This window comes from Marmota monax, unplaced genomic scaffold (assembly GCF_021218885.2).
Source record: "Marmota monax isolate L192 unplaced genomic scaffold, Marmota_monax_Labrador192_F-V1.1 WCK01_AAM20220418_F8-fsc00023, whole genome shotgun sequence".
Classification (NCBI taxonomy): Eukaryota; Metazoa; Chordata; class Mammalia; order Rodentia; family Sciuridae; genus Marmota; species Marmota monax.
Window position 1 is genome coordinate 3,509,777 of NW_026692907.1, and position 21,098 is coordinate 3,530,874.

The following is a 21,098-nucleotide window of genomic DNA, read 5'->3' on the forward strand; positions in this document are numbered from 1 at the left end:
TAGGCTGGCCTGGCTTAGAAACAACAGCTGTTGCCTACTGAGTACCTAGACCAAGCCAGGCAGCATCCCAGATGTTTGTGTGGACTGGCTCACTTAAATCCTCCCCACACCTCTAGGAAGCAGGAATTTTTATGCCCCTCCTGCCTTTTACTGATAGGAAGTGCCACAGAGAGGTTGAGATACCTGCTCAAAGTAAGCAAGCTAATGACAAACAGAGCAGGCCATGAATTCAGAACCCTCCTAAGCTCTTCAATTGCTATCAGTATTACTAGGCCTTACTCTCCCTCTAGAGGTTCGCAATTGATCCAGGTGCCTTTGCCTTGCTCATTCCAAGCTATGGTGAAGTTTTGGCACTCACTGTGTCATGAATGCAATGTCTCCAACCTGCCTACCTGCATAGAATAATCCACTGTCCGCAGAAATCGCTGCTAGAGCCTACGGTCAAAATCCCCATAGCACCTGTCACTCCATCAATAAGATTCTTATCACCCATGAACTTTCTAGGTGAACTTCAGCAGTTCTGCGCTTGCAAATGAAGCATCCTCAGTTACTGTCACTCAGTAAGTGCTTCTCTCTCTCTCTCCAGGACCTACACAGTTTCCATTAGCCAAGGGCAATTAAGCTCTAACCATGGGAGCTCATTAGCAGCCTGGAGAGTCTGGCTTGACGGGAATGGACACCATTCCTGCACCACAAGGGAGCCTAAAGTACCACCCCTTTCTGCTGGCACACAGTGCACCACCCATCCACCTACTATTGCCAAAGTATCACCATCACTTAAAGGCAGCTGCTGCTTACCAAGTACCAGCTTTGAGCAGGACACCATTTCCCCACTTTATGGATGAGGAAGTTACAGTGCAGAGACTTAAGGAAGCATCTTGCAGTAACATGGTCCAGCTGATCTGATTCCAGTCTGTAGTCTTACTTGTTGATTCAAGTCATTGTTTTAAATTAAGTGATGTACCTTGAATTTTTAAATAAAATGTTTGTAATAACATCATGATAATTTCCTTAACTCCAAACAAAGCCTATGTGCCCCTGGATACAAACAGTCCATTCTAAAAAGCATCCTGGCATTTTAATATAGAAATGGATCATGGGAACTCTGAAGAAGCATGGCACTCAAGCAGTTAAGCAAATGGCAATTTCAGCATATTTCTGTAAATGCCTTTATTGATAGTTCAGCAGGAGTTTCTTCCATGAAAACACAGAATATTAATGGAAACCTTGATTTACATTCTAAGTTTAACCCATTTAATAATGATGGGTTTGTTATGAACCAGCCTTTGTCCCAAAGTATTAATTCTGCTATTTCCCAGCCAGTTGCCTCTAGATCTCCCCAAGGAATGAGCAATGATAATATAGCCTGTCCCTGTTATTTTTCCAGCATCTTCATTTGATCTATTTATAGCAAGAAGTAAAATCAGGGCTGGGGATGTGGCTCAAGCGGTAGCGCGCTCGCCTGGCATGCGTGCGGCCCGGGTTCGATCCTCAGCACCACGTACAAAGATGTTGTGTCCGCCAATAATTAAAAAATAAATATTAAAAAAAGAAGTAAAATCAGCAAGTTCAGAAATGGGAGAAAATAAGGTACATTGTTTGACTATTTCTGTTTTTGCTCTGAGATGAACCCACTCAGTAGGTGTTGCCTAGTCCTTATCCACAGCACTCCCCAGGAAGGCAGTAAAGCATCTTACCAAAAAAACCAAGATCCAGGTCTTGAGCTAAGAGTTAACAGCAGAGCCTGAACTCCTGGTGTGTGTGGGGTTGTGTGTGGAAGGGTCCCTATGTGGTCCAGTATAAGGGAAAGTTTCTTGAAGGCACACTAAGGGTTAAGTATTTCACCACAAATGAGCTCAGTCAGTCCCAGACCAAAACACAAGGCAGGTGCCATTAGTTGAAGCATTTTACCAATGAAGAATCAGAGCTGTGAAAAGGATGAGTAATTTTCTCAAGTCACATTCCCAGCAAGTGGTGAATCTAAATCATGTCTCCTCAAGGCTCTGATCCTTCCACCAAATCTCACCGCCCCTGGCCCAACTGAAGAAACACTGGCCTAGTGGTCAGGATGCTGACCTTGGGCATATCACTGTCCTCCTCATATGTGTCTCTCTGCTGTAAAATAAAGAGGACAAGTACCAGCTTCAGCAGCCTAAGGCTTTGGTAACTCAAAGGCTGACCCAGGCCTCTTTTCTCCCAAAAGGCCTGACCCAAGGGGCTATCATGCCTGCCCTCATATTTGCCAGTCAGATGGCATGTGGCAGTGCATTCCTGCTTCAGGCTATTTCCTCTCTGTGAACCCACAGCTGGAACAGCCAGCTTGATGTTCTCCTGTTCTCAAGTTCCAGAACTCTACCTTATCCTCGAATTATCCTAGGACTTGCACATTTATGAAGAGTTGAAAATTAATTGACTGTGTATTCCTGGAGTCTCAGTTTTTGAAGTGCCATTAGGCTAACCTTCCATAAATAAGCACAAAGTTAAAAAGGATTATTTGAAGCATTCATCTGCATGGATTCTAATTTCTCAAATATTCGAGGCTAACCTGACTAGATAGACATAAATTCAATTTTACTTATTAAAATCTCTTTATCTAAGCAGAAGCCAAGCAATATTTGGAAGGGCATAGTTTTTGGCCAGTGCCCAGATTTTAGCTCTAATCCTTAATAGCAGGGCATGTTTGAGTCATTTGTTTTAATGGAGCCTCAGGTTTCTGCACTTGTAAAATGAGACTCATGTCTACTTTGCAGAGTTTTAAGGCATGGAAACAGTATGTAAAAATGCCTCACAGCACAGGGACATATGGCAAGCTCTCAACAAAAAACTAGACAAGTAAAAGCAGAGGGCTTGCATCAGTCTGATAATACTTTACTCAGAGAAATGCCCAACTACCAAGAGGGCCCCCAAGGAGGCGGCTCTTAACAGCAGGAGCTCTCAATCCACTGACTGTGCATGAGAATCATCTGAGAGCTTTAAACTTTTTATGTCCAGGCAAAACCTCTGCAGGGAATTCTGGTGATTCCAACATGCAGTAAAGCTAAGACCATTGCCTTGTGACCTGGCCTTTCTAAGTTTGGTCCAAAGGGATCCAGGACTCCAAAGGGAGGCCTGGGAGCCATCAGGGCTGGGCAGATACATTCACTGGGAACATAATGATGCCTGTGCTTGGGGTGGCATTACTCTTGCAGTAACCCCAGTGGTAGTAAGCTGTTGCACAGCAGTTTAATAGTGCCGGGGGTGAGGACTCACCAAGACAAGAGCTACAGTGCACTAGGAAGCAACTCAGGCTGGCCTCCTGCAGCTCACCATCAGCGATGAGACCATCTGGACACTGTAGAGTGACTGGGTGTGTGCACACAAGAAAGAATGTGACCAGTGCTGTGTGAGGCAGAGGGAAGAACCATTTCTAGAAGGTGTCAGGCAGGTTTTTTGGAGCTGGTGGCTTTGACAGATTCTTGTTAGACCTGGACATGGGAGGGGGGACTCCAGGAGTCAAGGATGGAAACTGGTTATATTCCTAATCTAGTGTGCAGGAGCAAGAAAAGCAGGCAGTGTTGCTGTGTGACTCAAGTCCACTCCCAGTTTCCCATGGATTTCAGGCAGAGAAAAACTCTTTATAGTCATTCCATTGTGGGTCTGGGATCCAACTCTGCCCTCAAGACAAGGTCACCATGGGGCTTGAAGTCTGCTGCTCACAGATGGTTAAAACATAATTTCCCAACCATGCTTTTTTCTTTTTTTGAGTGTGGAAAAAGAATGAAAAGGAACAGTAAGGTATTCTAAGCAGTTAAAATAGGAAATGTTATTACCATTCAAATTAACATGAAAGGCTCAGTCTAATAGTTAGATTTTATTCAATCAAGAAAATCTTATCTCAGCTACTCAGGAGGCTGAGGCAAGAAGATCACAAGTTTGAGGCCAGCCTCAGCAACTTAACAAGGTAATAGTGCTAGGGATGTGGCATGGAGTAAAGCACACCTGGGTTCAATCCTCAGTACTCAGGAACAAACAAAAAGTCAATAAAGAAAACATGATCTCAGTGCTTAGGCCATCTCAGCAGGGTTAGATCTCTGGAGGTGGTTCTTGGGTTATCAGGCAATTCAAATTTGTAGGAAACTCAGACCATGGAGGATCAGAAGAACCAGATCTGCCTATTGTGAGCCTCTTGTGGAACCACTCAGTGACAGCTTTAAGGACTTCACAGAGTCCCAATTTCTCATGTAACAGATGGGAAAACTGCAGCCCAAGTTGGGAAGCAGACGTGTCAAGCCACCAGTGAGTTGGTGACAATCAGACTCTTTCACTTACACTCTCAGCTTCTCAGGAGAGGGCTGGTGGGCCTGCTCTTTGGACTGAGTGAAGCTGAGGCCCCTAGCCTTCTGCCATTCCCATCCTACGCAGGAAACTCAGCAGAGAAGGAAGTGACTTGCCCAAGGGCCAAGACTAGAACTTGGGTCTCTTTCTTGCCTCTCAGCCTTCTAATAGAAGCTTCCAAAATGGTATGTAAAAGGAATGGCATATGGTCAGATGGCCAGCCCAAAGAAGGGAATCAAGTTAACAATTCCAAATACAAATAATCTGAACAAATGACTGGGTAAACACTGGTTTCTCTAACACGTTCTCACTTTCCATGAGTGGTCCTGTTTCTGTGGAGACCACCAGAAGAGGAGCATGGGCCAAGAACTGAAGTGTTAGAGTTAATACTAGGCTATGAGATGGGCACTTAGACAACTTGCACTTGGGTCAAGAATTCCATGACTCCTTCTTTGGTGAGGAAGAGCACCTCACCAGTGTTTTGACACCAAACCTCAAAATGTGCAGGGTCCTCCAGGGCCCTCTTGCCAGCAATTATCACGAAGGGGTAGCCGAGCTTGTTGGCATCTTTCAGTCTATTTCCAATGGTAAGATGGGTCCTGTCATCCAGAAGGACCTCCCCATGGAGCTGAGGCAGAGCCTCTGTGATGTGGTCATACAGGTGCCCCATGAGCTCTGCAGCAGCTTCCTCCTTACTGGCTGCCTTAGGGGGGATGAGGCAGACTTGGTAAGGGGCCAGAAGGCGGGGCCAGCGGATACAATCTTCTGTAGAGAGAACTTCAATAGCAGCAGCCAAGATCCGTGTCACACCCAAGCCATAGCACCCCATTTCAGCCAGGGATGGTTTACCATGAGCATTGGTAAACTGGGCATTGAAAATGGAAGAATACTTGGTACCCAGGTAGAATGTATGTCCTACCTCAATGCCTTTCGTTTCAGTCAGTGGGCCCTGGCAGGCAGGGCAATTCTTCTGTGACAAGCCTAGTGTCTCCACATTGGCTGAGAAGCTGCAGCTTGGACAGACTGCAAGCCGGTCCTCTCCAATATCCACTGGTAGCTGGAACTCATGAGACATTGTGCCCCCAATACTACCCACATCTGCCTGGGCCTTGATAAATCGCAGCCCCAGCCTGTCAAATAGGCTGCAGTAGGCATCACACACCAGGCCATAGGTCTGCTGGGCAGCCTCTGGGGAAGAGTCAAAGGTGTACATATCTTTCATGTAAAACTCTCGGCTACGGAGAAGACCAAAGCGGGGCCTAGGCTCATCCCGAAACTTCCTCGTCACTTGGTACAGTAGAAACGGAAGCTGCTTGTAGGACAGTTTCTTCTGGGAGGCAATAAGGGCAGTAATGGCCTCCTCGTGAGTTGGACCTAAGCAGTATTCCTTACCATGCCTGTCTCTCAGTCTTAGCAGCTCCTTGCCCATCAGGTCCCAGCGGTTGGTGATCTGCCAGAGTTCTGCTGGGCTGAGGCTGGGCATGCTGATTTTCTGCCCCCCAATCCCCTGCATCTCCTGGTCTATCACTCGCACAAGCTTCTCCATAGCACGAACGGTGTAGGGCAGGAGATGGTAACAGCCAGGGCTTGCTGGGAGGATCAGACCCACCTGCAGCATCAGTCGCTGGCTCTTACAAGTCAGGTCGCTAGATTTTCCCTCCACAGAAAGCACTTGGTCTTCCCGGAGGTTCTGTGGCTGAAACATGCGGGACAATATCAAGCGCTGCCCTCTCCCTGGGGCAGAGTGGTGACATCTGTGGGATATGTATCTGGAGAGCTGGTGGCTGCAGGTGGCCCAGGTGGACAATGCTCTGCATCTTGTCAGCAGCCCTTCCATGACAACCTGGCACAGGGAAGCAGGTACCTGGAGACAAATGAGTTGTGGGGAATGAGCTGTGCCTGGGTTCTGAGTCACTAAGAAGTCACTCAGTCTGGTCTCCAGCAAACTTCCAAGTCAGCCACTGACTCTGTAGGTGTGAATCCTTCTATTTCTGATATTCTAGCAGATCAAAGCACTACTTCTCTTACCTTTTATTTCTTTAAAAAAAGTCAGTATTTTTTCTGGCTATGAGAGCATACCAACATGCTGTGGAGACGCCACCAGCAGTGACTGCACGGCCCTGAGACCAGGCAGCCTGGATTCCAGACAGTCTTTTCCCTGACCATGTGCCTTAGCCCCCGGTGCTCAGTTTCTTCATCTGGGAGATAATAATAATGGGACCTATCTTGAAGGTTTACTGTGGGAATTTAGAAGTTCTTAGAATAGTATCTGGCACAATACTATGAGCCTGACTGATGTTTCCTATTATTGTAGGAAACTGAGAGGGAAAAAAACTAGAAGAAAATCCACTATAATCCCTCAGGCAATTGCTGTGGACACTGTGGCAATCCTTTGTCTCTTTTGCAAGCCCTGCTCTTCCCATCTCTCACCCTGTTTAAAAATCAATTTCAGGTGCCTCAGCCCTCCTTATTGCACGTGCCCTGGGCAGTCCGAATCTCCACTCCCCCATGTGTGGCTCATCTCAAGTTTCAAACCTCCATACTGACCCCTGCCTGGAGAGCACACTGCACAGCTTACTTCCAACTCTGCACCACAGAATAAACTCAACATTTTCCCCAGACCTGCCTATCATACTGAATGGCACTGCAAGCTGTCCTTACCAAACAAAACAGAATCAGAAACCTGGGTATATCCACTCTGCCCCTTGCTGTGGCCACATTCACCAGCCCTCTGGATCCTGTCATTCTTGTCCCCATCTCTATCTTCTCAGCCTGTACCTCAGTCTAGGCCACTGTCATTTCATCTCCTGACTTGCATTCCTGCCCTCCTTCAATCTGTTCCCCCACTGCAGCCTTCAGGGAGGCTTCCAATACAATGCAGTCCCAGTATTTGTTCCTCAAAATGGCTTCCTGGTGACCCAAGAATAAGGTCCAAGTCTCTGACCTTCAGGGTGTATACAGCATGCCCCTCCTGGCCATGTCACACCAGTGCTGCCCGCTCCCTGTTCTAGTTTCCTCATGTGCCTCTTTTTTACTTAATTTTTTTTTTTTTTTAGTTTTTTGGTTTTAGGTGAACACAATGTCTTCATTTTATTTTTATGTGATGCTGAGAAACGAATCCAGTGCCCCACACATGCTAGGCAGGCACACTACCACTTGAGCCACATCCCCAGCCCTCCCCATGTTCCTCTTAAACACACAGATTTCTCTGTGGCACGCAGCCCCTGCCCTGTGCATCCCAACACCTACTCGTGCTCCAGGCCTGAGGATCACTGCCTTGTTCTCTGGGAAGCCTCTTTTGTCCCTTTCTCCAGACACCAAACAACTGGCTTCTCCTGCATACCCTCTGGTTCCCACCAAACATGAATTCCTGTGTGGAGGCTGCTCATTTGGCTGCCTGATTCCTCCAGACACTTGGCTCTGTGTGGGCAAGGACCCATCTGTCCTGCTCACCACTGTATCCTTGGCACATGGCAAGACTTACTATATGCTGTCCAGTGAATAGTATGTTTCCCTGTGATAAGATATTCACATATTTCTAAGAGCAGGACGACCTTCCACTGATGGACTACATCAAAAATGATTCTCCAGTCAGAGTTGTTGGTTTTCTCTGTTACATATAATCTATAATGCACAGATCGCTTTCTTCTTTTTTGGTATATATTTGGGAAACATTTCAGGAAAGGAATTAATGAGTCAAAGGGCATAAACTCCTTTGAGGCTCTTAATTTACAGTACCAAAGTCAGCTGAGTACCTCAACTTTTCAGCACAGTCCCTGCAGCAAAGCTCTGGCAGTATGCCAATATGTTACTGATGCCTCCCATCTTTGGAGTATTAGAATCCCAAGATTCAAGTCCACTTGTCAGTCCCCTTCAACAAGTAGCCTCGTCAATTTCTCCTGTGCACTGTACAAATACTAAAAGGTTATGAGGCACTACCACAGAGCCCTAGTGTGGCTTCACAGAAATGTGGCCTAGAAGAAGGCACATACGGATTCACCCCTGACTTCATCACTTACTTAAGGTCCAACCTTAGCTCAGTGGCCCAAGTAAGAAACTCCTTCACCTTTGACTCCTCCTAAAGCAAGAAAGTCTCCATAATTTCTCTCAGGTCCACTCCCTTTTTTCTACATTACGATAGTCTAGTGATCCTGAAATTCAATGGAGCATCAGAATCACTGTGGCCTTGTTAAAAACACTGATTATCAGCGCCTGAAATCCCACTAGCTCAGGAAGCTGAGGCAGGAAGATCATGAGTGCAAAGCCAGACTCAGCAATTAAGTGTGGCCCTAAGAAACTCAGCAAGATTATCTCTAAATGAAATATAAAAAAGGGCTGTGGCTGAAACAGTGCCACAGGTGCCCCTGGGTTCAATCCCCATACCAAACAAAACAAAACCAAAAAAGCCACTGATTGCCAGGTCTTAACCTCATCGAGTATCTGATTCAGTAGGTGTAGGCAGAGAACTCAAATTCCTAACAAGCATCCAGGCGGTGTTGATGTGCTGGTTCAGGGACCACACTGGGAAAAACATTGCAGGGACAGAGCTGTGCACGTGTGCTGAATGGGACTATAAACTTCAAGAAGACAATAACCTTGTCTATTTTATTCCAGGTATCTGCAGTATCTGCAGCATCCAGCACAGTGCCTGCGCACAGTGCTGAAAGAGTCTTTTTACCTGTCAGTTCAGTCTCCCCATTACTGACAAAAAAGATAGGTGGTCTGAACACTCCCCTGCTTATATTATATTATATTAACAACTCCCCATCATATTTTCTCAGAATGGCATCAAAGCTTTTCATATTTTGATCTCAACACATCTTTTCCAGCTTTTTATCCTACCAATTCCTTAACATGCCCCAAATTACTAATCATTCCTGGAACAGGCCAACCTCCAAATCCCAGCAACTTCAACACACCATGCAACCTTTACTTATCTCCAGAAGCTTCCTCCAGAAGCTTCCTTCAGGACAGAAACCCACTTCCTTCTCCGAACTCCTTTGGCACGTGCTTCCTTGCAGTGTATTGTACTGCAGCCACTTCCAAAAAATATTTCTAAGTGTCTTAGTATTGGGAGTGAATGTTTCATGTCCTAATCCTCCATTAAGCTATGAGTTCATAAAATTTATACACTCTTAGACTTAGGGTCTAGCACAATGCCTAATATTTGGACAATTATTAATAACATTTCTTGATCAAATATTAAAAATGAAGAGAACAGGGATGCAATAATATAATTATTTGTGTAATTTAAATAGAGCTTTAAGCCCTCCCCCACCAATGTGTGCCTGTTCTCTGCTTATACAAACAGAATAATTAGTATTTTATCTTATTTTTCAAAATACTGGCCAGAGACAATAAAGTAATAGGGTAACAAATATGGTAACCTTATAGTAATGAATGAGACCAAAACTTCAAATCTAGCAAAGAGCCTCTGAGTCATTCAAATTCAGCAAACTTTTACAGAGTACATACTCTGTGTGGAGCTGCTGGTGCTTCCTCATCAGGTCTTTTAAAAGATTCTCAAGACTCCCAACTACCCTGCAATCCAATCAGGTAAGTTGTACTCAAAAGTGTTTACAATAGTGCTGGGTGCCCAGTTAAGTGCCATAATGTTTACTGCTAGAGAAATCCCCCGTCAAGCAGAAGCAAATCGGCACATGGTCAACGTTGGAAGACAAGGAACACTCCCCGCTCCCAATCCAATAAAACTGCAATGGAACCCCATATCGGGTTCTAAGAACTGGCTAGGCCTTCACTTAGGAGTGACCCTGATCCAGTCACTCCACTGCCGAGACCTGCTTTCCCATTCCTAGAACGGGAAGCTTGGCTCGACCACCAGGTGATTCCCGAGGCCCTTCCAGGGCCGGCACTTCTAGGAATGCCGATTCTCACGACCACCCGACGCAGTCAAGGGCGGAAGTGCTGCCCTTGAAAAAAAATGAGGACTTTTCCACCTAGAAAACTGAGACAAGGTGACCAGCAGGATCCATCCAAGAGTTCATGTGATTGTAACCCGCCCCAGTTCAAGGACGCGATGCACGTAAGAAAACGAACACCAGGTCCAGGGTCCCCACGCCCAGAACCCTCGCCCGCTGCTCTCCTCCCGCTGTCATCCACGCTCACCACCAGCAGTCTCGGTCAGTGCCACCCGCTCGTCCACCCCGCCGAGCCAGCGCGCCGGCGCCAGCTCGCGCTAAGCCCTGCCTCCAGACCTTCTCGCCAATCGCAAGGCCACACTCACGGGGATGGGGCGGTGCTCCCTGGACCATTCAGTAGTCGGGCGTGTGCAGTTTTCCGGAAGTTTAGTCGAAGAGAGAGATTGGCTCTCCCCGAGATCATAGATTAGCCTGGATCAGTAGATCACCATTCCGGAAGTGCCCTCTAGGAAACATGGAGGCTTAACTCTATGGTCAAAGCCGACTCCAGAAGATTTTGCCTTAGTGTTCTCTCCCACTATCCCTCCCCATTTTCGAAGAGAAGTGCTGCTGGCTGCAGTGTAACTATGACAACCTGCAGGCCATCCACCCGATGATTATTTAGGATTTCAATTTAAAATTTTAAAATTGTGAAATGGTTGGAGAGAGGCACTTTTATTAGTGCCCAAGATGGTCCTTAAGACACGAATTCAAACTTTCATTTACAAAATTTTTTTGGAGCATCGACCTTGTATGATCCACTGTTGCAGTCACAGGGAAGAGTGAAGTGAACAAAAAAGACAAAATTACCTACGTTCAGTGTAGCTTACATCCTAGAGAAGGAAACAGAGTCTGGTGAAATTTAGGCAGTGTGGGAAGGGGGACTACAAGGACCACAGTACTAAAGATAAATAGCATTTTAATACAATTATTTTAAAAAATAAAAATTAAGGGGCTGGGGATGTGGCTCAAGTGGTAGCGCGCTAGCCTGGCATGCGTGCAGCCCCTTCTCGATCCTCAGCACCACATACAAACAAAGATGTTGTGTCCACCGAAAACTAAAAAATAAATATTAAAAATTCTCTCTCTCTCAAAAAAAAAAAAAAATAACAAAAAACCACAGCGAAAAATTATCAAGATTTTAAATAATGACAGTCTGTCAGCAGGTGTTAGTTGCTTTGGAGAAAAGCTAGGGAAGGAGAATGGAGTGGGGATTTGAGAGGTGGCAATTAAAAAGGATGCTCAAGGGAAACATCAAGAAGGTGACATTTTAGCAAAGAACCCAAAGAGGTGCAAGACAGCCTTGCAGATAGATATCTGGAGGAAGAATATTCTAGAACCAGGGAGCAATATGATGTGTTTCTGAAGTAGCACCCCCTTTCTCCACTGAAAAGTCTTAACCCGGCCTCTCCAGAAATCTTCACCATGGCTGATTTTAGGACTGTCAGCAAAAGAGTTTCTGCAAAAGAGTTCAATGTAGATAAACTTCCTATTTTTGTGTTGCCCTGTTTTACTTGGCCACTGGCCGAGAAGATATCAGCACTCCAGGTGCTGGATACCCCCTTACTAGTTTTTCACAAACATATCCAATATAATACTTTGAAGAAATGTGCAAACAAGGCCTCTGGCCTTGAGCTGGGCTTCACAGAGATGTCTACATTTTTAAGGTAAGTTACAAATGGACTCCATGGTAACATCTGGCAGTGGGAGGAAAGAAAGCGGGGAAGAAGCTCTCCCCTTCTCAGGTGTTGACCTTGAAGAGTTAACTTGCCCAAAACAGTGAAAGAAAAAGCTGCTTTTTTGTGAACTTCTGCAGACTGTGAACTTCTGAGCCCCTCCCCTTACACGCTGGGTATAAAACTCTGAAACTCCCTGAATTCAGGGTTCAGGGGATTAATTGATTACAGCAAAAGCTGTACCCTCTGAACCTGGCTGCAGCCAAATAAAACTGTTTCCTGCTATCTTCGGTGCCTTGCCTCATTTGTCCCTAAACATTTCAACAAGAGCTGTATGTTTTATAACTCTACCTAATAACTATGGTGTATAGGATGCCTAAAATGTGCCAGAGCAGATGTAAGACATGGGTGACTCTGATGCTGACCCAAGCAATTCTCTGCTCTCAGGGAGCTTCCAGGAACCATGTCATGGTATCAGTGGTGGGGGGAGGGGGCACTAAGCAAAATCCTGGGGGAGCCTGGGGAAGGAGGGCTTCACTGAGGTGGTGAAGATTAGCAGGACAAGAATGGCAGTGGGAGTGGAATGCAACATCATGCAGAGGGCCCAAAGCACAGACTGGGAAATGATGAGCCAGGGTGAGGAGGTGTGGGATGTGGTGGGAATTACACCTTTATTTCTTTTTTCAATTTTTTTTTAGTTGGAGTCGGACATAATACCTTTATTTTATTTATTTATTTTTATGTGATGCTGAGGATCGACCCAGCTACTGCTGAGCCACAGCCCCAGCCCTCATCTTTATTTCTTACATCTCTTAACACCATGCTTGAATCTCAGGTCAGAGCAGTGGTTCTCAGCCTTGACTATACTGGAATCACCATGTGCACCCCCCCACACCCCACCCCACCCAAGGTGCTAGTGAGAAACTGATGTGACTCCATTTTTGAAAAAATCTTCTACCTTAAAGCCTTTCCAAGGAGGGGGGAGTGACCCTTGTCCTTGGAAAAACCCACAGAGAGCTCCTAGGCACATACCCACCCTGCTGAGTTTTTTGTCTGCAAACAACAGGAGAGATCTGTGGCACCAGGTGTCCCCGACTCAGTTAGGCTAGGTGAGGACCCATAGCAACCCCCTAGCAACCACCAATCAGCATGAGACAGGGAAAATACCTGGGATGCCAGATGATCCCCCAGTGCTGGGAGCCATTAGCCAAGTAGGTATGACAATTTCCTTGCCAGCGTACCCCATGTTGCAGTGACATTGAATGTAGGTGACCTTGCTCAAGGACCAAGGCAGATTAGGGTGTTCCCGGTTTTAGATAATCGTGTTTAGGGCGTTCCCAGTTTAGGTTCCAGGTTTAAGGTTTAAGATTATTCCTGCTGGGAATAGGGCGCATCCTGCTGCCTGAGTTCCCCTTGAGTTCTCACAGGATTCAGACAGTATATTTTGGAGATAGAAGCCCAGTGGAGGTGGATTTGGGCAGAGAACGTGGATTTCCCCAGAACGTGATTGTAGAAGGCTGGTGTGAGTTCGGGAATAAAGAGTTGCTGTTTGAATCTACAAGCTGTGTGGTGGCTCGTGATTGTGTGCCCAGCCAGACTGCGGCATTTGTGCCCAGCCAGACTGTGGCACCCCAGTAGTTTATGGTAGTTGATAACATGTTGAGAAACCATGTAGTTTGGAGACCCCTCGTGGCTTAAACCAATCAGTTCAGAGGAATCCCCCTCTTGTACAAAAGCTGCATGTTTTATAACTCTACCTAATAACAACTATGGTGTATAGGATGCCTAAAATGTGCCAGAACAATTTGGGTAGCAATCACCCCTACCCAACTTGTTCCCACCAGTGAATGTGCTAATCAATGTTAAGAGTTGTTGTTTGACTTTCCCGCGATGTGATAATGATTTGCTATGTGATGTTGTGAAGCCTAGAGTATCCCCCAAAACCTATAAAATCTCACTGGACAAAGGACCAGGACTCACTTCCTGGGACCACTGCATCGGGAATGGTTGTGGGTCCAGGCTTGAGCTTGCAATAAAGACTCTTGTGTGATTGCATCGGATTCGGCTCCTGGAGGTCTACTGGGGTCCCACGAATCTGGCATTACACTAGCTATCAATCTGAGGTGAGCCTGGGTAGCAATATTTTATAGTCTTCCCCAGAATGAGTTCAATGCGCAGGCAGCTGGTCTACAGAAAAGTCCCTAGACAGCCTAGTGAGGAGAATTCAGGGGGACGGTGGGTGCGCGGTATCATTACAATCAAAGATTAGCAAAATGCAGCTGGGCTGGAAAATACCAGTGGCACTAGGAGGCCAGGCAGAGCTGGGTGGACCTGAGCTCTGTCTCTGGGAGCCCTGCTTGTCCTCTGAAGCCCAGGACTAGGGGTGGGGTTTTCCCTAGGCTTTGAAGGGATGTACTGGGGCAACATTCCCCACTCCTCGGGGAATGCAAGGCCAAATCAGCTTCAGAATTTCCCGTGATTCACATTTCTAAAGTAGCCTTTTATTTCTCCATGCTCCCTTACATGTTATTACATCCCTTCCAATCCTGGAAAAGCCAGGCAGCCATCTTCTGTACCCTGAGGTGTTAATTATTTCTCAATTAGCAGTTCCCAGGCTGTAGAGCATAGTGGTGTGGAGAGGCCTAATGACTTGCTGTGTTTATAAACCCCCACATCTTTAGAGCACTTACTAGTGGTAACTAATTAATGCTCACGACCCTCTTGGGAGGCAGGCCAAGAAAGCTGCATTTTACTGAGAGTTTGCAGGAAGCTCTCAGCCTGGAGCCTCAGAACCTGGTCAAGACAGCCATAGTCAAAGTAGATTTCCTCCCTGCTGAGAAAGTCCAGAGTGGTCGAGACCCAGCATCCGGCCCTGTCACTGCAGCAACTTCCTGTGTGATATTTCATACACACACACACACACACACACACATCTGTAAATATATATTTTTTAGTTGTCGATGGACCTTTATTTTATTTATTTATGTGCAGTGATCAGAATCAAACCCAGTGCCTCACACATACTTGGCAACTGCTCTACCACTGAGCCCCAGCCCCAGCCCCCTGCCTGACATTTCAAGCCATCAGTTGCTCAGCAATTTATTGGATGTCTTGGTTTACAGAGTTCACTCATGATTAAAGCCCCACAAGTGGGCTGGGGATGTGGCTCAAGCAGTAGCACGCTTGCTTGGCATGCGTGCGGCCCGGGTTCGATCCTCAGCACCACATACAAACAAAGATGTTGTGTCCACCGAATACTAAAAAATAAATATTAAAAAAATTCTCTCTCTCTCTTAAAAAAATAAATTTAAAGCCCCACAAGTTAAAAAAAAAAAAGAAAACCAGAAAAAATTCACTCATATATTAGTTATCAAAAAGGAAAATGAGCAGGATGTCATGGCACACACCTGCAGGTGAAGGTAACAGGACTGCAAGTTGCCTGGGCAACTTAGTGAGATCCTGTCTTAAAATAAAACATAAAAAGGGAGTGAGCTCGGGATGAAGCTCAGTGCTAGAGCACCCTGGAGTTCAATTTCCAATACTGAAGAAAGAAAGAAAGGGAGGAAGGGAGGAAGGGAGGGGAGGAAGGGAGGAAGGGAGGGAAGGAAAGGAGGGAGGGAGGGAAGGGAGAGAGGGAGGGAAGGAAGGAGGAGGGTCATTTGTATTTACAGAGTCCTTGCTATGTATTGTCCTTTTATGTACGGGAGCAATATTAAATACTTTCCACCTGTATCCAATTATATCCTTAGAACACTTCATTAAGTATGAACATCATTGTGATATCCCTTTTATAGATGAAGCAACCAAAGTTCACAAGGTTGGTTAGCTTGTCCACGGCCAACAAAATTACTAAAAAGGGAAGAAAGGAGGCACGCTCAGGTCCGCTGGACATACAGCCCCAAGTCTGCACTCACAGCTTCCAATAGCAGCTTACTTGTATCAAGCGCATCTTAACTCATAACCAATGTTGTGTGAGCACAACCCAAACAGACCCTGTCATCTGAGTTGGTCCCTCTGTCTAGAAGCCTGCTCTTCAGGGCCCAGCGCAGTGGTACCCTCTTTAGGACCCCTTCTGCTATAGTTTGGATCTGAAATGTCTCCAAAAGGTGCCAGTGTTAAAAACTTGGTCCCTAGCTCTGATAGAGTGAGTCTTAAGGCAGTGGAGACGTTAAGAGTTTGGGAGGTTTTAGGTTATTGGGGGGTATGCCCTTGAAGGGGTTGTGGGACCCCAGTTTCATGTCTCTCTTTTGCTTCCTGTCTTTCTTTTGTTTTCCTGCTATGAGGTAAGCAACTTGTTCTACCACATGCTTCCCACCTTGATGTGCTGTCTTGCCATAGGCCCCAAAGCAGTGACTGGAACCTCCAAAACTATGAGTCAAATAAACATTTCCTCTTTTTAAGCTAACTGTCTCAGGTATTTTGCTACAGTAATGGAAAGCTGACTAACACATCTTCCTTGAAGTCCCACTAGCAGGGACTCTCCCTCTCTGGACATCACTTATGATTTTGTCAAGTCCTTCATCTGGCCTGGGGCATATCACAGTTGCATATGTCCTTAAGTGCAAATCCTTGATTCATTACTCATTTCCTACATGGGTGAACTACTTCACCTCCCTGAGCCTAAATTCCTCATTCTTAAAACAGTAGTGCCATCTCCCTTGTGGAGCTATGATGAAGATGAAGTGAGCTAGGTATGTAAAGGGCTTAGCTCGGTGTCTGACTGTCTCGTCCATAGCCTAGTTGCATCGGGGCAGTGGGGTTGGTTGCAGGAAGGTCAAAGAAAGTGCCTAGAGACAGACAGCACAGAATACACGTGGTCTATACCCTTAGTTCCACACTCGTCCCTATTCAGAGAGGGGTTTATGTGTAAAGCTGCAAGAGCAGTGACATCATCAGCCTTAACTTGCTTATATGACCAACATCCCAAGGAGTGACTGTCGCAGTGTCTATGCAAGAAAGCAGTTTTCTGCAAGTAACACTAACTTGCCCTTGTTCCCAGTGTGCTGGAAAGAGAGCCAGTGTCCTTAAACCCAATATGTATCTGGACTTTCTGACCCAAGCTTGCCCTCATTGTTCCCTTAGTTTGGCTAGGTTTTGGGGAATGGAAAAGGGACATACAGGGACATGATATTTAAATGCCCCCCTTTGCTTTAGGGACAATACACTGGCACATGATCTGGGTTAGATACTGTTTCCTATTACTCTTGTTAATGTATTGACAGTGCCCCTGGCTGGCATGTGCCTGGCATATGGTAGGTTGTCGCGACCCCTCGCCGGCAAGGGAAAACACGACACAGGATTCTTCTTTCAGCGGTTTATTCAGGCCTTGATTCAAGTATCATCTTCTAGTGACCCCCCCCCCCAGCGCCCAAGCACAGCCTAATAAAGCCTCCCGCATACCAATCCCAAGCTGCCACGTGGATCTCTCTCATAGGGTGGTAAGGGATTGCGTGCCAATTCTCCATATAAGGAGTTGTTTATCACAGGCCACAGTGGAAGCCGGCGCCATCTTCTAATGGCGGCCACGGTCTATAAGAATGGCTTACCACAGTAGGTCATGTGGCACACAACAAAAATTTTGTCTAAATCTTCAAAGTGCTTATTAAGTAGACAGTTCTTGTATTCTCTCCTTAAAGCCAAGTTGTCCTTGAATTTGTTATTTTTTAAATTTTTTTTTGTAGATGGACACATACCTTCATTTTATTTGCATGTATGCAGTGCTGAGAATTGAACCCAGTGCCTCACACATGCTAGGCAAGCGCTCTAGCACTGAGCCACAACTCCGGCCTGAATATGGGTTTTCTACAACCTCAGAGGTTGTAGAAAAAAAAAAAGATTTAAAAAATCTTTTGTCATATTTTAAAATATTTTTTGAAAAGGTGCTAATTATATTTTAATAACAAACTTGGGAGGGCATGGATTCTATTTTTTGGTACTGGGGATTGAACCCAGGGGCTCTTAACCACTGAACCACATCCCCAGCCCTTTTCTGTTTTTTATCTAGAGACAGGTTCTCGCTGAGTTGGTAGTGCCTCGCTGTTGCTGAGGCTGGCTCACAATCCTCCTGCCTCAGCCTCCTGAGCTGCTGGGATTACAAGCGTGTACCACTGTGTGGGGGATCATAGTTCCTTTAGCATTTTATCCATCAACCCCACTCACACCTAACCCAAAGGAGTTTACAGACACACCAGGATCCAGCTCCAGTACTTACTGGCTACATGACCTGGGGCATATAACTAGACCTTTCTGGCCTTTGGCTACTCTATAATGGGGCCAGCAGCCTCTTTGAAATGTTGTGAAGTGCAACAAACATTAGAAAACTTTGTGACCTGAAAATGCTCTATAGATAATAGTGACAGAAACATATGGAGCTCATTTTTTTGTAAGAAGACTTGTGTAATGAGACAGTGATTTGTAAGCAATCAAATGGGATTATGATGTGAAGCAGTTGAAGGGCGTCTTACGTAGTGGTCACTCTAGTCCTAACTATGGACTCTGCTCCAGCATGGCCCTCCCTCTCATCTCTCATTCCTCTACCTGGCAGGTCCCCAACCTCCATTCCCACGGTTCACTCCTTCAGGTCTTTGCTACAGTATCACCTGTGCAGCCAGAACTTCCCAGACACGTTTCTCTTCTCCCTCTTCCTCCCCTCCCCCTCCCCCTCCCCCTCCCTCTTCCTCTCCTCCTCCCCCCCTCCCCCCTCCCCCTCCCTCTTCCTCTCCTCCTCCTTCTTCTTCTTCTTCTTCTTTTTTTTTTTTTTGGTACTGGGGATTGAACCCAGGGGCACTTTACCAAAAAATAAAGAACAGATGAGAGGCCCATGTTTCTATCACTATTATTTACACAACAATTTCAGGTTACAAAGTTGCTCCAGGAAGGTCAGTCTTTGTTTGTTCAGGGCTTCAACAGGTTGGATGAGGCCTACTCTCATGAGGGATGGCAATCTGCTTTACTCAAAGTCTACAAAGATTTTAAATGTTAATATTTTTTTTAGTTGTCAATGGACCTTTATTTTATTTATTTATATGTGGTGCTGAGAATTGAACCCAGTGCCTCACACATGCCAGGCAAGTGCTCTACCACTGAGCCACAACCCCAGCCCCTAAATGTTAATCTTATCCAAAAAACAAAAACAAACACAAAATACAAACACCCTCGCAGAAACATTCAGAATGACATTCGACCAAATATCTGGGCACTCTGTCTTATCTTGGTCCATTTGAACTACTGTAACAAAATACCAGAGACCTGTCAACTTATAATGAACTGATGCATGAGTTACAGTTCAGGAAGTGGTAATTTTTTTTTTTTTTTAGACAGAGTCTCACTAAGTTACTCAGTGTCATGCTGAATGATGAAGCTCATCTTGAACTTGTGATCCTCCTGCCTCAGCCTCCTGAGGAATTTACAGGCATGAGCTACAAAAAAACAAAAAAACAAAAAAACAAAAAACAAAAAACATTGGTAGCAGTCTGAATTTTACCTGTGGGATATATTTTGTCAACCCCTGGACTAGATCATGGCCTGGCACATTGTAACTCTCAATACATTTTTTACTGAATGAATAAGTGAGCATAAGACACCTGATACAGTGCCTGATACACAGCTGGTACTCAATGAATACATACGCCTTCCTATTTTGTATTTAATAAATGTAATAAGGTAGATGCTGATGCATCGTAGTAGAGGTACACAGGAAGTGCTCTGGAAATACTGAGGTGGCAGACTCTCCTCTTGGAATGAGGGAGAACCTCCAGGGTATCTGTGTATTTCTGTTTCCAGAGAAACAGAACCAAGAGAGAGAGGGAGAGAGAGAGAGTAGAAAGAGATATTTTAAGCAGCTGGTGGTGCATGTGATCATGGAGATTGGCAAATCCAAAATCTGCAGAGTGGGCCAGCAGCCTGGAGACACAGGGAAGAACCAATGTTGGAGTTCAAGTCCAAATTTCCTCTTGCTTCAGGGAGGTCAGTCTTGTTTGTTCAGGCCTTAAACTGCTCTCATTAGGGAAAGCAGTCTGCTTTACTCAAAGTCTACAGATTTAAATGTTAATTTTTTAATTAAATTTTTTATGTTTTAATTAGTTATACCACACTAGAATGCATTTATGCACTTTGATATAGCATACATAGATGGAATATAATTTCTCATTTTTCTAAGTGTCCATGTTGCAGAATCATATTGGTCATGTAGTCACACATATATATACACTAATAATGTCTGTTTCATTCTACTATCTTTCCTATCCCCATATCCCCTCCCCTCCCTCCCATCACTTCCCTCCACCTAATCTAAGGTAACACTATTCTTCTCTAGTGCACCCCACCGCCTTATTGTGAATTAGCATCTGCATATTAGAGAAAACATTCAGCCTTTGGTTTTGTGGAATTGGCTTATTTTGCTTAGCATGGTATTCTCCAACTTCATCCATGTCGCATTCCCGCGACAAAAACGCTCAGGGTCACTCCAGGGGAACTGGGCTGCACAAAGTAACCACACAAGAGACAGAGATACCTTTTTCTTGGGGGTCCTGTGACGGCTCCTCTGACCTTAAGGGTCCGCAGAAAGAGAGAGAGCCTGCACGTGCTGACCCCTTTTATAGAGGAGAAGCCATTCAAATAAGGCAAGGGGTCAGGTTTCAAGGGGTTGAGTCTAGCTTCGTGATGTCTGCTGTCAGCAGGTTGACTAACATTTAGGAAGGCCACACCCAAAGGCAGAGCAAGAGAAGGGGTCACACAAAGGGCATTTCCATGGAACTTTCTATCCCAAACAGGGCAAAGAGATAATATCACAAAGGAACAGGTGAGCATAGCTGGATCCATGGGGCTGCAGGATGGCACACCTATGCATGAAGACACATTCTGCTACTTTGAGAATCAGGACAGCTTGTGGCCAGATCACTAGCAGTGACTGACAGAGCCTCACCTGATCAGGAAAGGAAAATGCTGGTCACTCAGTGCGACAGCTCCCCACACATCCATTTACTGGCAAATGCCATAATTTCACTTTTTTTAAAAGCTGAATAATATTCCATTGATTATATATACCACATTTTCTTTATTTATTAATCTATTGAGGGACACCTAGGTTGGTTCCATAGTTTAGCTATTGTGAATGGAGCTGTTATAAACATTGACGTGGCTGCATTTCTGAAGTATGCTGATTTTAAGTCTTTTGGATATAAACTGAGAA

General features: G+C 45.4%; 1 protein-coding gene across 3 annotated transcripts in view; it reads right to left on the reverse strand.

Moving 5' to 3' along the window:
* The window catches only part of Pars2 (prolyl-tRNA synthetase 2, mitochondrial), a 35,522-nt gene extending 24,950 nt beyond the window's left edge, over positions 1 to 10,572 (reverse strand). Inside the window, exons 1-2 of one of the 3 annotated variants that reach the window (XM_046450918.2) lie at positions 10,441 to 10,544; positions 3,832 to 6,178 (exon numbers count right to left, since the gene is read on the reverse strand). In XM_046450918.2, the coding sequence (XP_046306874.1) occupies positions 4,724 to 6,151 (1,428 nt within the window). In that variant the 5' untranslated portion in view covers positions 6,152 to 6,178; positions 10,441 to 10,544 and the 3' untranslated portion in view covers positions 3,832 to 4,723. The other 2 variants (XM_046450919.2, XR_006853036.2) reach the window with 2 other exon arrangements.
* Positions 10,573 to 21,098: the final 10,526 nt, after the last annotated feature.